General features: G+C 36.8%; 1 protein-coding gene across 1 annotated transcript; it reads left to right on the forward strand.

Moving 5' to 3' along the window:
• The first annotated feature begins 14,017 nt into the window (after positions 1-14,017).
• On the forward strand, positions 14,018-14,864 carry LOC118897122 (chromatin modification-related protein MEAF6-like). Its single transcript, XM_036855995.1, has one exon. It carries the CDS (start codon positions 14,018-14,020, stop codon positions 14,591-14,593), a length of 576 nt encoding a protein of 191 aa, XP_036711890.1. The 3' UTR covers positions 14,594-14,864.
• The last annotated feature ends 212 nt before the right edge of the window (positions 14,865-15,076 follow it).

A 15,076-nucleotide genomic window follows, 5' to 3' on the forward strand; every position in this document is an offset into this window, starting at 1 on the left:
CATATTATTTACTGACAGTAAAAGAAAAGAACTTTTAAAAAACTTTTTAAAAGAACAAATAGAAATGTACTTTTAGGAGAAGAAACTGGGATAAATGAACCATATTCTCTATCATTCATAAGAAGTAAAACTGATTTAAAATTGATCAAACAAATTAGGTGATTATAAAGCATTATTTAGAGTTCAAAGGAATAGTATATAATAAAACAAGAAAGTGGTAAAAATTGCTTCCCCCTAAAGAGCAGGACCAGGGCCTGTGGAAGGAAAAAAACATGCTTTTTGTTTTCATTTTTTGCTTATCAAAGTATTTGAATGATTTTTCATGTGCATGTATTGCTTCCATTTAAAAAATGTCCTGCTTGTAGATCTCCTTGAAATAGTCTAAAATGACATATATGTGTAAAATTAGGTTTCGTTTAGCAAAAGTGTGTGAAAAGTAATTGACTTATCTAATGTCTTATGAGGCTTGAAGTTAAACAATATTAAACTGTACTTTTTTGGAAGAATGTAAATAGACTCATAAAGCAGCAATAACATGACACTTGGCTATATGTTCTGCTTATCTAAGAAGTAAAACTCTTATAATAAAAAATAATGATGTTTCACATTTTCTAAGGAAAAATTTTGGTAAAACTGCTAGATCTTCACTTGTATATAATAAAGCTCCTTATAATCAATAGTAGAATAAAGTCAATCAAGATATACTGTTATATTTTCAAATTTATATTGTAATAAATATCTTTATCAAAATGTGTCATCACAGAACACTGTAAAGAAACTGTTTATTTAGCAATACCTTCTCATTTCTTTCTGTGATTGGCATCAAAAGTCATGGTTGGAGCATTTAATCAAAGAACTATACTTGTAATTTTTGAATGTACATCGGGGGAGAAATTTTATTCATACTATATATGTGTATATATATATTTACTTTATTTTTTCTTCCAGTTTTATTAAGAAATAATGACGTACAACACTGTATAAGTTTAAAGTGTACAGCATCATGATTTGACTTACATACATTATGAAATAATTACCACAGTAATTTTAGTGAACATCTATCATCTCATATAGATACAAAATTAAAGAAATAGAAAAAAATTTTTTTCCTTGTGATGATAAATTTTAAGATTTACTCTCTTAACGACTTTCATATATAACACACAACAGTGTTAATTATATTTATCATGTTGTACATTGCATTCCTAGTACTTATTTTTCTTATAAAACTTGAAGTTTGTACCTTTTGATTATCTTCATCCATTTTCCCCTCCCCCAACCTCCCAGCTCTGATAACCACAAACCTGATCTCATTCCCAATGAGTTTGTTTGTTGTTCTGAAATATAATTGACCTACAACTCTATGTTTGTTCCTTGGGCAAAACATAGTGATTCACTATTCCTATACATTTCAGAATGATCACCATGATAAGTCTAGTTACTCTTGAGAAGGAAGAAATTTTACTCTACCCTTTTAGGTTCTTCTGGTTTGTCTAAAAATTAAACTGGCATGAGACAGATAAACAGGAGAAATTAAATGAAAATTTAATAACATGTATACATGGGAAAGATGCAAGAAAACTGAGTAACTCACCAAAACAGCTGAAACACATACTGTAAATATTATCTTCAGCTAAAAAGAAAAAAGAGGATGTTGGGGGTAGTGGTTTAGGACCTCGAAGTGGGAGGGAAGCAATTGACATGAAGATGAAAAGCAAATGCTTTATAAACAATGTTTGCTGGGCCATGCAGAGACAATGGGACACAGAGAGGAATTTTAACAGAGTCTGCTATGTTCCTCCCTATTTACAAACCTAGCTCACAGTATAGTTATCTGTGGTGATAGCACTTCCTGGAACAGGCCTTCCATCTACATTCTTTAGGCAGTGAAGAGGAGGTTCAAAATTTCCTCCTAAATCTTTTGGGTCCTGATTTTTTTCAGTTCATTATAATGCACATGACAAAGAAACATTTTGGAGTGGCAAATTTTGCTCCTCTATGTTACCATCTGCCACCATACAAAGATATTACATAATTATTGACTTATTCCCCACACAGTACTTTCCATGTCTGTGACTCATTTATTTTGTAATGGGAAGTTTGTACCTCTTAATCTCCCTCAACTATTTCTTTCATTCCCTCACAACTCTGTCCTCTGGCAACCATCTGTTTCTTCTCTGTATCTGTTTTGTTATGTTTGTTCATTATTTTTTTTCAGATTCCACATATAAGAGGAGTCATATGGTATTTGTCTTCTCTGACTTATTTCACTTAGCATAATACCCTCAAGGTCCATCCATGTTGTTGCAAAAGGCAAGACTTAATTCTTTTTTATGGTTGAGTAATATTCCATTTTCTGTGTGTGTGTGTGTGTGTGTGTGTGTGTGTGTACACACCCAACATATATACCACATCTTCTATATCCATTCATCTATCGATAGGCACTTAGGCTGCTTCCATGTCTTGGCTATTGTAAATAATGGTGCAATGAACATAGGTGTGTACATATCTTCAAATTAGTGTTTTTTCATTTTCTCCATATAAATACCCAGGATTGGAAATGCTGGATCATATGGTAGTTTTATTTTTAATTTTTTGATGAACCTTCATATTGTTTTTCCAATAATGGCTGCACCAATTTATATTCCCACCAACAGTGGATGAATGTTCCCTTTTCTCTACATCCTCACCAACACTTGTTATTTTGTTGTCCTTTGATAAAAGTCATCCTGACACATGTGAGGTGATATCTCATTGTGGTTTTAATTTGCATTTCCATGATGATTTGCGATGTTGAGCATCTTTTCATATGCCTGTTGGTAATCTGTATGTCTTCTTTGAAAAAATGTCTATTTAGCTCCTCTGCCCATTTTTCAATGGGGTTGTTTGGTTTTTTGATGTTTAGTTGTATGAATTCTTTATGTATTTCTCATATTAACCCCTTAACAGATATATTGTTTGCAAGTACCTTCTCCATTCGGTAGGCATACTTTTTTGTTAATCATTTCCTTTGCCGTGCAAGAAGGTTTTTATTTTGATGTGGTCTTATTTGTTTATTTTTGCTTTGGTGTCCCTTGCCTGAGGAGACATATCCAAAAACATATTGCTAAGACTGGCGTCAAAGAGCATACTGACTGTTTTCTTCTAGAAGTTTTATGGTTTTGGGTCTTACATTTAAGTCTTTATCCCATTTTTCGTTCACTTTTGTATGTAGTGTGAGAAAATAGTTTGATTCTTTGCATCAGCCATACGGATTTCCCAACACCATTTATTGAAAAGACTGTATTTTCCCCATTGTATATTCTTGCCTCCTTTGTCATAGATTTATTTAGCATATAAGTGTCCATTCATTTCTGGGCTCTCTATTCTGTTCCATTAATCTATGTGTCTGTTTTTGTGCCAGTATCATATTGTTTTGATGACTGTAGCTTTTTAATAAAGTTTGAAATCAGGAGGCATGATGCTCCCAGATTTATTCTTTTTTCCTCAAGATTATTTTGGATATTCAGAGTCTTTTGTGTTTCCATACAAATTGTATATTTGTTCCAGTGGTGTGGAAATGTCACTTATATTTTGATAGGGATTGAATTGAATTTGTAGATTGCCTTGGGTAGCATGGTCATTTTAACAATATTAGTCCTTCCCATCCATGAACGTGGTATAGCCATATATTACTGTCATCTTTCGTTTGTTTCATCAAAGTCTTATAATTTTCTGAATGAAAGTCATTAACCTCCCAGGTTAAATTTATTCTTAGGTATTTTATTCTTTTAGATACAATTGTAAATGAGATTGTTATCTTAATTTCTCTTTCTGATAGTTCATTGTTAGTGTATAATGCACAACAGATTTCTTTATATTAATTTTATATCCTGCAACTTTACTAATTTCAGTGATGAACTCTAGTAGTTTTTTGGTGGTGTCTTTATAATTTTCTACATAAGTATCAGCTCATCTGTAAACAGTGAAAATGTTGTGTTTTCCAATTTGGATTTCTTTTATTTCTTTTTCTTTTTTTGTTTGATTGTTGTGCCTGCAATTTCCAATACTACATTGAATAAAAATGGCAAGAGTGGGTATCCTTGTCTTGTTCCTGATCTTAGAGGGAATGCTTTCAGCTTTCCACGATTGAGTATGGTTGTGTGTAAACTTGTCATATATGGCCTTTATTATGTTGAGGTATGTTCCTTCTATACCCATTTTCTGGGAGTTTTTACCATAATGGATGTTGAGTTTTGTCAAAAGCTTTTTCTGCATCTATTGAGATGATCATGTGATTTTTATTCTTCAGTTTGTTAATGTGGTATATCACATAGATTGATTTGTGGATATTGAACCATCCTTGCATCCCTGGAATAAATACCACTTGATCATGGTGTTTAACCTTTTTAAAGTATTGTTAAATTTGGTTTGCTAATATTTTGTTGAGGATTTTGCATCTAAGTTCATCAGTGATATTGGCTTCTAATTTTTGTGTGTGTGTGTGGTATCTTTGTTTTTTGTATCAGGGTGATGCTGACCTCATAGAATTAGTTTGCAAGTATTGTTTTCCCAGCAATTTTTTGGAATGGTTTGAGAAGGATAGGCATTAATTCTTCTCTAAGTGTTCCACAGAATTCACCTGTGAAACCATCTGGTCCTAGAATTATGTTTGTTGGGAGATTTTAAACTATGGATTCAATTTCACTACTGGTAATTTGTCTATTCATATTTTCTATTTCTTTCCAATTCAGTTTTGGGAGATTGTACCTTTCTAGGAATTTGTTCATTTCTTCTAGGTTGTCCATTTTTATTGGCATATAACTTTTTATAGTAATGATTTATGATCCATTGTATTTCTGTGGTGTCAGTTGTAACTTCTTTTTCATTTCTGAATTTATTAATTTGGGCCCTCTCTCTTTTTTTTATGGATGAGTAGTCTGGGGAAAGGTTTACGATTTTTTCCCCTATCTTTTAAAAGAAGCAGCTCTTAGTTTAATTGATTTTTTAAATTGGTTTTTAAGTCTCCATTTTATTTGCTTCTTCTCTGATCTTTATGATTTCTTTCCTTCTACTAACTTTGGTTTTTGTTTGTTCTTCTTTTTCTAGTTCCTTTAAGTATAAGATAAGGTTGTTTATTTGAGAATTTTCTTGTTGCCTGACATAAGCTAGTATTGCTATAAATGTCCCTCTTAAAATTGCATTTTCTGGAACATTGTGTTTTCATTTTCATTTGTCTCCAGTTATTTTTAATTTCTTCTTTGATTTCTTCAGTGCATCATTGGTTGTTTAGTAGCATACTGTTTACTGTCCATGTGTTTGTCTTTTTTTTGCAGTTTTTTCCTGTAGATGATTTCTAGTCTCATAGCATTGTGGTCAGAAAAGATGTTTGATATAATTTAAATCTTAAATTACTGAGACGTTTTGTAGCCTAGCATGTGATCTATCTGTTCTCTCTATATATCTATATCAATATCTATGTCTATGTCTATATCTATATCTAGTCCATTTGGTCTAATGTGTCATTTAGGGCCAGTGTTTCCTTGTTGATTTTCTGTCTGGATAATCTGTCCATTGACATAAATGTGGTGTTAATGCTCCCTACTATTTTTGTGTTACTGTCAATTTCTCCTTTTATGTCCACTAATATTTGCCTTATATATTGAGGTGCTCCTATGTTGGGTGCATATAATTACAATTGTTATATCTTCTTCTTGGATTGATCCCTTGATCATTATGTAGTGTCCTTCTTTGTCTCTTGTAATAGTCTTTGTTTTAAAGCATATTTTGTCTGATTATAAGTATTGCTACTGTGGCTTTCTTTTCATTTTTATTTGCTTGGAATACCTTTTTTCATTGTCTCACATTTAGTCTGTGTGTTTCTTTAGATCTAAAGTGAGTCTCTTCTTGGCAGCATATATATGGGTCTTGTTTTTGTATCCATTCAATCACTCTATGTCTTCTGAGTAGTGTCTTTAGTCCACTTACATTTAAAGTAACTATTATTGGGAGTCAATATGGCAGAGTATGAGGACGTGGAGTTTACATCTCCTCACAGGTGCTGTGGGAATGCATCAGAGCAATTCTCACAAAGCACCTACTGGATGCTGGGTGGGTGGCCCTCAGGCCCCTAAGGGGACAGGAGGAATCCTTGTGTGACCAGGTAGAATGTGACAGGAAGGAGCAGGGAAGAAAAGTGGAGGTAGGATGGGACCAGTGTCCCTGAGGGGGGCTGGGGAAGAAGAGAGGTTCCCACACTCAGAGGGGCCCACTCACAGAAAGGGGATCAGCAGGGGTGAAGAGAGGCCTTCAGGGGATAGGGGGATCAGAGGGGAATATGGCTGGGGTCTCCCTCACCTGCTCAGGCCCTGGTGAGCCTGCTAGGGTCCTGGGCTTAAGCCCTTCCCCAGAGACCCCTCTAGCCAAGCAGGTCCCTGGCCTGGGCCCCCCAAGGACTCCCTCCACTGTACGGGTCTCAGGCCTGAGCCCCACCTCTGCTAAAGCCTTTTCTGCCTGTGCAGGTCCCAGTCCTGAGCACAAACCCCACCAAAGCCTCTGAGGGCCACATGGATCCTGACAGCCTGAGTGCCACCCCTGACAGGGCCTCCTTTGGCTGTGCGGATCCAGGCCAGCCAAGTGCCATGCCCCCAAGACCTCCTAAGACTGCACTGGTCCCTGTGGGCATACCCGTGGAGGTCTGTTCCCCAGCTGGCCTGCGCAGGCATGGGTGCACCAGGCCAGCTTCAGGAGCAGACACGTGAGAGGAACATGCACAGAGATGGGGCTGACACAGCGGGTACAGAGACCTACCTAGAGGTCTTAGAGTGCCTACTGGGGAGGCAGGGATTGGCTGTAGCTCACTTTGGGGGAAGGACACAGATAGTGGAGACACCAGGGAAGTTTTCTTTTTTTTTCTTTTTTTATTGTTTTATTTTTTTATTCTTATCTTTTAATTTTATTTTTCATTTTATGTATTTATGTATTTTTTATTTTTTATTTTTTGCTGCTGTGGATCTGTTTTTTTTGTTGTTGTTGTTTCATTTTTATTTATTTTTTCTAATGTATTTTTTATTTTCCTAATTTTATTTTATTTTTTATTCTTTGTGATTGTCCTCCTCTTTTTTGTTTGTTGTCTCTCTGTTTATTTTTTGCCATGCTGTTGCAGCTTGCTGGGTCTTGGTTCCCAGGCCAGGGGTCAGGCCTGAGCACCTGTGGTGGAAGTGCTGAGTCCAAGCCACTGGACTAACAGAGAACCTCAGACACCAGGGAATATTAATCAGTGTGAGCTCTCCCAAGGTTCTCAGTTTGGCACCAAGACCCAGCTCCACCCAACTGCTTGCAAACTCCAGTGCTGGAGGCCTCAGGCCAAACAACCTGGAAGACAGGAACACAACCTAAGCCATTTTAAAAAATGAGATGACAAAAAATATGTTACAGACAAAGGAGCAAGGTAAAAACCTACAAGAACAAATAAATGAAGAGTAAATAGGTAACCTACCTGAAAAAGAAATCAAAGTAATGATAGTAAAGATGATCCAAAATCTCGGAAATAGAAGGAGGCATGGATTGAGAAAATACAAGAAATGTTTAACAAGGAATTAGAAGAACTAAAGAACAAACATGCAGAGATGAACAACACAACAACTGAAATGAAAACTACACTAGAAGGAATCAATGGCAGAATAACTAAGGCAGAAAAATGAATAGTGAGCTGGAACACAGAATGGTGGAAATACCTGCTGAGGAGCAGAATAAAGAAAAAAATAATGAAAAGAAATGAAGACAGTCTCAGAGACGTCTGGGACAACATTAAATGCACCAACATTCAAATTATTGGGGTCCCAGAAGAAGAAGAGAAAGAGAAACGTTCTGAGAAAATATATGAAGAGATTATAGTTGGAAACCTCCTTAACATGGGAAAGGAAATAGCCACCCAAGTCCAGGAAGTGCAGAGAGTCTCACTCAGGATAAACCCAAGGAGAAACACGCCAAGACATATATTAATCAAACTAACAAAAATTAAATCCAAAGAAAAATATTAAAAGCAGCAAGGGGAAAACAAAAAATAACACACAAGGGAATCCCCATAAGATTATCTGCAGATTTTTCAGCAGAAACTCTGCAGACCAGAAGGAATGGCAGGATATATTTAAAGTGATGAAAGGGAAAAATCTACAACTAAAATTACTTTACCCAACAAGGATCTCATTCAGATTCGATGGAGAAATAAAAATTTTACAGACCAGCAAAAGTTAAGAGAATTCAGCACCACCAAACCAGCTTTACAACAAATGCTAAAGGAAATTCTCTAGGTGAGAAAAACACAAGAGAAGAAAAAAACCTTCAAAAACAAACCCAAAACAATTAAGAAAATGGCAATAGGAACATACATATTGATAATTATCTTAAATGTAAATGGATTAAATGCTCCAACCAAAGCTACAGACTGGCTGAATGGATACAAAAACAAGACCTGTATATATGCTGTCTAAAGAGACCCACTTCAGACCTAGGGACACATACAGACTGAAAGTGAGGGGATGAAAAAAGATGTTCCATGAAAATGGAAGTCAAAATAAAGCTGGAGTAGCAATACTCATAAAAGACAAAATAGACTTTAAAACAAAGCCTGTTACAAGAGACAAGGAAGGACACTACATAATGATCAAGGGATCAATCCAAGAAAAAGATATAACAATAGTAAATATTTATGCACCCAACATAGGAGCATTTGAATACATAAGGCAAATGTTAACAGCAGTAAAAGCAAAATCAACAGTAACACAATTGTACTGGGGGACTTTAACACCCCACTTAGACCAATGAACAGATCATCCAGACAGAAAATTAATAAGGAAACATAAGCTTGAAATGACACAAAAGACCAGATAGAATTAATTGACACTTATAGGACATTCTATCCAAAAGCAGCAGAATACACTTTCTTCTCAAGTTCACACGGAACATTGTCCAGGATAGATCACATCTTGGGTTAGAAATCAATCCTTGGCAAATTTAAGAATACTGAAATCATATCAAGCATCTTTTCCAAGCACAGCGCTATGAGATTAGAAATCAATTGCAGGAAAAAAATTGTAAAAAATACAAATACATGGAGGCTAAACAATATGCTATTAAATAACCAAGTTATCACTGAAGAAATCAAAGAAGAAATTAAAAAATACATAGAAACAAATGACAATGTAAACATGATGACCCAAAAACTATGGGATGCAGAAAAAGCAGCTCTAAGTGGGAAGTTTATAACAATACAATTCTACCTCAAGAAACAAGAAAAATCTCAAATAAACAACCTAATCTTACACCTAAAGCAACTAGAGAAAGAATAACAACAACAACAATAAAAAAAAATCCCCAAAGTGAGTAGAAGGAAAGAAAGCATAAAAATCAGAGCAGAAAAAATGAAATAGAAACAAAGAAAACAATAGCAAAAATCAATGAAACTAAAACCTGGCTCTTTGAGAAGATAAACGAAATTGATAAACCTTTAGCCAGACTCATCAGGAAAAAAATGGAGAGGATTCAAATCAATAAAATTAGAAATGAGAAAGGAGAAATTACAACAGACACCACAGATACAAGGGATCATAAGAGACTACCGTAAAAACCTATATGTCGAGAGAATGCACAACCTGGAAGAAATGGACAAATTCTTAGAAAGATATAATTTTCCAGGACTGAACCAGGAAGAAATAGAAAATATAAATAGACAAATCACAAGTAATAAAATTGAAATTGTCGTTAAAAATCTTCCAACAAACAAAATTCCAGGACCAGATGGCCTCACAGGCAAATTCTATCAAATATTTAGAGAAGAGTTAACACACATCTTTCTCAAACTCTTCCAAAAAATTGCAGAGGAAGGAACACTCCCAAGCTCATTCTATGAGGCCACCATCACCCTAATACCAAAGCCAGCCAAAAACATCACAAAAAGAAAATTATAGGCAAATATCACTGATGAACATAGATGCAAAAGTCCTCAACAAAATACTAGCAAACAGAATCCAACAACACAGTAAAAGAATCATACACCATGATCAAGTGGGATTTATTCCAGGGGTGCAAGGATTCTTCAATATATGCAAATCAATCAATATGGTACTCTATATCAACAAATTGAAGAATAAAAACCATATGATCATCTCAATAGATGTAGAAAAAGTTTTTGATGAAATTCAACACTGATTTATGATAAAAACTCTTTAGAAAGTGGGCATAGAGGGAAACTACCTCAACATAATAAAGGCTATATATGACAAACCCACAGCAAACATCATTCTTAATGGTGAAAAACTGAAAGCATTTCCTCTAAGATCAGGAACAAAACAAGGGTGTCCACTCTTACTACTATTATTCTACATAGTTTTGGAAGTCCTAGCCATGGCAATCAGAGAAGAAAAAGAAATAAAAGAATCTAAATTAGAAACGAAAAAGTGAAACTGTCACTGTTTGCAGATGACATGATCCTATATGTAGAAAATCCTAAATTACTAGAGCTGATCAATGAATTTGGTAAAGTTGCAGGATACAAAATTAATACAAAGTAAGCTCTTGCAGTCCTATACACTAACAATGAAAGATCAGAAAGAGAAATCAAGGAAACAATCCCATTTACCATTGTACCAAAAAGAATCAAATACCTAGGAACAAACTTACCTAAGGTGACAAAAGACCTGTACTCAGAAAACTACATGACACCGATGAAAGAAATCAAAGATGACACAAACAGATGGAGAGATATACCATGTTCTTTTATTGGAAGAATCAATATTGTGAAAATGCAAATCTACCCAAAGCAATCTACAGATTCAATGCAATCCCTGTCAAATTACCAATGGCATTTTTCACAGAATTAGAACAAAAAACTTTACAGTTTGTATGGAAACACAAAAGACCCCGAATAGCCAAAGCAGTCTTGAGAAAGAAAAACGGAGCTGAAGGAATCAGGTTCCCTGACTTCAGACTATACTACAAAGCTACAGTAATCAAGACAGTATGGTACTGGCACAAAAACAGAAATATAGATCAATGGAACAAGATAGAAAGCCCAGAGTTAAACACACACACATATGGTCACCTTATCTTTGACAAAGGAGACAAGAATATACAATGGAGAAAAGACAGTCTCTTCAATAAGTGGAGCTGGGAAAACTGGACAGCTACATGTAAAAGAATGAAATTAGAACACTCCCTAACACCGTACCCAAAAATAAACCCAAAATGGATTAAAGACCTAAATGTAAGACCAGACACTATAAAACTCTTAGAGGAAAACATAGGAAGAACACTCTTTGACATAAATCATAACTGATCTTTTTTGACCCACCTCCTAGAGTAATGAAAAAAAAAACCAAAAATAAACAAACAGGACCCAATTAAACTTAAAAGCTTTTACACAGCAAAGGAAATCATAAACAAAATGAAAAGACAACCCACAGAATAAGAGAAAAATTTGCAAACAATGGATTTGCAATCAAGGGATTTGTCTCCAAAATTTACAAACAGCTCATGCAGCTCAATATCCAAAAAACAAACAACCCAATCAAAAAGTGGGCAGAAGACTTAAATAGACATTTCTCCAAGAAGACATACTGATGGTCAAGAGGCACATGAAAAGATATTCAACATCACTAATTATTAGAGGAATGCAAATCAAAACTACAAGAGGTATCACCTCACACTGGTCAGAATGGCCATCATCAAAAAATCTACAAACAGTAAATACTGGAGAGGGTGTGGAGAGAAGGAAACCCTCTTGAACTGTTGGTGGGAATGTAAACTGATTCAGCCACTATGGAGAACAGTATGGAGCTTCCTTAAAAAACTAAAAATAGAACTACCATATGACCCATTAATGCCACTACTGGACATATACTCTGAGAAAACCATAATTCAAAAAGACACATGCACCCCAATGTTCATTGCAGCAATATTTACAATAACCAGGACATAGAAGCAACCTAAATGTCTATAAAGAGATGAATTGTTAATGGAACAAAATTGGGTCATTTGTAAAGATGTGGATGGACATAGAGACTGTCATACAGAGTGAAATAAGTCAGAAAGAGAAAAACAAATATTGTATATTAACACATGTATGTGGAATCTAGAAAAATGGTACAGATGAACCTATTTGCAAAGCAGAAATAGAGACACAGATGTAGAGAACAAACGTATGGACACCAAGTGGGTGAAGGAGGGGTAGGGTGAATTGGGAGATTGGGATTGACATATATACACTGCTATGTATGGCATAGATAACTAGTGAGAGCCTGCTGTATAGCATGGGGAACTCTGCTCGATGCTCTGTGGTGACATAGATGGGAGGGAAATCCAGAAGGGAAGGGATATGTGTATATGTATGGCTGATTCATTTCACTGTACAGCAGAAACTAGCACAACATTTTGAAGCAACTATACCCAAATAAATTTTAAAAAATAAAGTAACTATTAATATTTTTTAAATTCCCCACCCCTGAAGGGTAAGGGGAGGGAGGGAGTGCTGACTTGGCACACCAGCTTGTCCTGCTGACTCCCACACTTCACCTACTCTGCTGCAGTCTGCAGCTGTGCCAGCCCCCTCCCTTGCCTAAAGTAATTATTGATAGGCATGTACTTAGTACAATTCGAGCGCTGTGTCCCTGCCCAGCTAGCTGCTTGGACTGGTGCTGACAGGTTGGTGGATGTGACCAGGCCCCAGCACTAAAAATCTATAGGGAGGATTCTGAAATGGTGCTTGCCAGCACCCGTGTCCTCATGGTAGAACAAGTTCCCCAAAGTAGGTGCTGCCTGCATCTATGTCACCAGGATGAGTTCCAGTTGCCTCCTGTCTCTTTGAGAGGCTCTCTAAGATAAGCAAGTGTGAAAGGACTCAGGCTCCTTTCAAATTACTGCTTCTGCCATGGGTCTTGGAACATGTAAGATTTTTTGTGCATGCTTTAAGATTGGAGATTCTGTTTCCTACAGCTCTCTGGTTCTCCTTCAGTAAGCCCTGCTGGCCTTCAAAGCCAAAGTTTGGGGGGTATCACCTTCCCATTGCAGGATTCCCCAGGCTGGGGAGCCTGATGTAGGACTCAGACCCCTCACTCTTTGGGGATAACCTCTGCAATTGTGATTATCCTCCTGTATGTGAGTAGTCTACTTGGGGGTGTGAGTCTTGACTATACCATGTCTCCACCTCTCCTACACTTCTCTTTGTGGTTCCCTTTTTATATCCTTAGTGGTAGAAGATGTTTTCTACTAGTCTTTAGGTCATTCTCATTGATAGTTTCTTTGTAAATAGTTTTAATTTTGGTGTGCCCTTGGGAGGAGGTGATCTCAGGGTCTTCCTAATCAGCCATGTTGGCCACCTCCCTCTGACCTTATTGTTCATGTATAATTGATGGTGATGACCACTGTCAATAGAACCATCATATTAAAAAACACAGAACCATGCAATAGATTCATAAAAGGGGATGTACACATGTATTGACACCTTCTTGGAAATTTCCATCCACTCAAACCAAACAAAGTGTGGGCCAACAGCCCTGGGGAGTCTCAAGGTGGAAGAGAGATGTGCATACAAACCCTCAGTCTCTGCTGAACACTGAGAACTATTGACATAGATCTTTATAATAGTTGGCCAACTGGTCATCAGTGAAGACCCAAAGATACCCTGGGAGTCTAAGTTGTTGGCATTATGATTGTTATCTGAAAGGAAAAAGAAAACTTTAAATATGAATATTTAAAAAGTGAATTAGTTTTTCCTTATAAAGTAAAATAAGGGAAATGAGGTTTTGTTACAAAAACTAAATTAAAAGAAAAATTGAAACTATGGAAAATCCATTAAAAACTCAGGTTTAACTTAGTTAAAATCTATCTAGTGCTATGACTATAGCTGTTGATAGAGTTCTTTCTTTTTTCTTTTTTCTTTTTGGTCTTTTTCAATTTCACCTTCTTTGAAATTTCTTTCTCTAACATTAATCTTGTATTACCGCCCCCAGCCCGGTGCCGCCACCGCCCGCCTCGGCACAACATGGCGATGCATAACAAGGCGGTGCCGCCGCAGATCCCAGACACCTGGCGGGAGCTGGCGGAGCTCGTGAAGTGGAAGCAGGAGCTGGCGGAAACACTGGCAAACTTGGAGAGACAGATCTATGCTTTTGAAGGAAGCTACCTGGAAGACACTCAGATGTATCGCAACATTATTCGTGGCTGGGATCGGTATCTGACCAACCAAAAAAACTCCAATAGCAAAAACGATAGAAGGAACCGGAAGTTTAAGGAAGCAGAGCGGCTCTTCAGTAAATCCTCAGTTACTTCAGCAGCTGCAGTAAGTGCATTGGCAGGAGTTCAGGACGAGCTCATTGAAAAGAGGGAGCCAGGAAGTGGGACGGAAAATGATACTTCTCCAGACTTCCACAGTCAGGAAAATGAGCCCAGCCAGGAGGACCCTGAGGATCTGGATGGATCTGTGCAGGGAGTGAAACCTCAGAAGGCTGCTTCTTCTACTTCCTCAGGGAGTCATCATAGCAGCCATAAAAAACGAAAGAATAAAAACCGGCACAGGATTGATCTGAAGTTAAACAAAAAACCACGAGCTGATTATTAGAAGACTCATTAGTGCAGAAGCGTCCAGGCTATAGAGCCCTGCTTCCCTACTCCGACCTCACAAAGATAAACACCCCTCACCTGGCTGCGTGGCCATCCATCTCTGCTTTCCCAGACCCGGTGCCTGTGACTCTCAGTAGTTTGTTCTGAAATGTGGTGACAAACAAGTCATTTCTGTAAGACCATATTGGAGCATTTACTTTGTGTCATTTTCAGTAACAATTGCAGGAAGACCCAAGACATTGTTTTAATTCCAGCAAGTTGCTAACTGTGCATTTCTCCCTTCTTGGAACCAATGTCTCCTCCGTCAAACCGGCTGGCACCAGCTTCATCTGTGATGCGCATCGAGAAATGTTCTCTAGGTTTGTTTTATGCTGAACGTAGAACAAGTCACATTTCAGAGGGAGGCTGTAAATATCTGGCGTTTTCTTATTTTGTTTGTGTTTTATCATTTTTCTATGATTGTTTTTACCATCTTATTTTC

Source organism: Balaenoptera musculus, chromosome 6 (genome assembly GCF_009873245.2).
Source record: "Balaenoptera musculus isolate JJ_BM4_2016_0621 chromosome 6, mBalMus1.pri.v3, whole genome shotgun sequence".
Lineage (NCBI taxonomy): Eukaryota > Metazoa > Chordata > Mammalia > Artiodactyla > Balaenopteridae > Balaenoptera > Balaenoptera musculus.

What these genes read in the sequence shown, in the direction of transcription:
- LOC118897122 (XM_036855995.1), top strand. Translation starts at nt 14,018, where the DNA reads ATGGCGATGCATAACAAGGCGGTGCCGCCGCAGATCCCAGACACCTGG.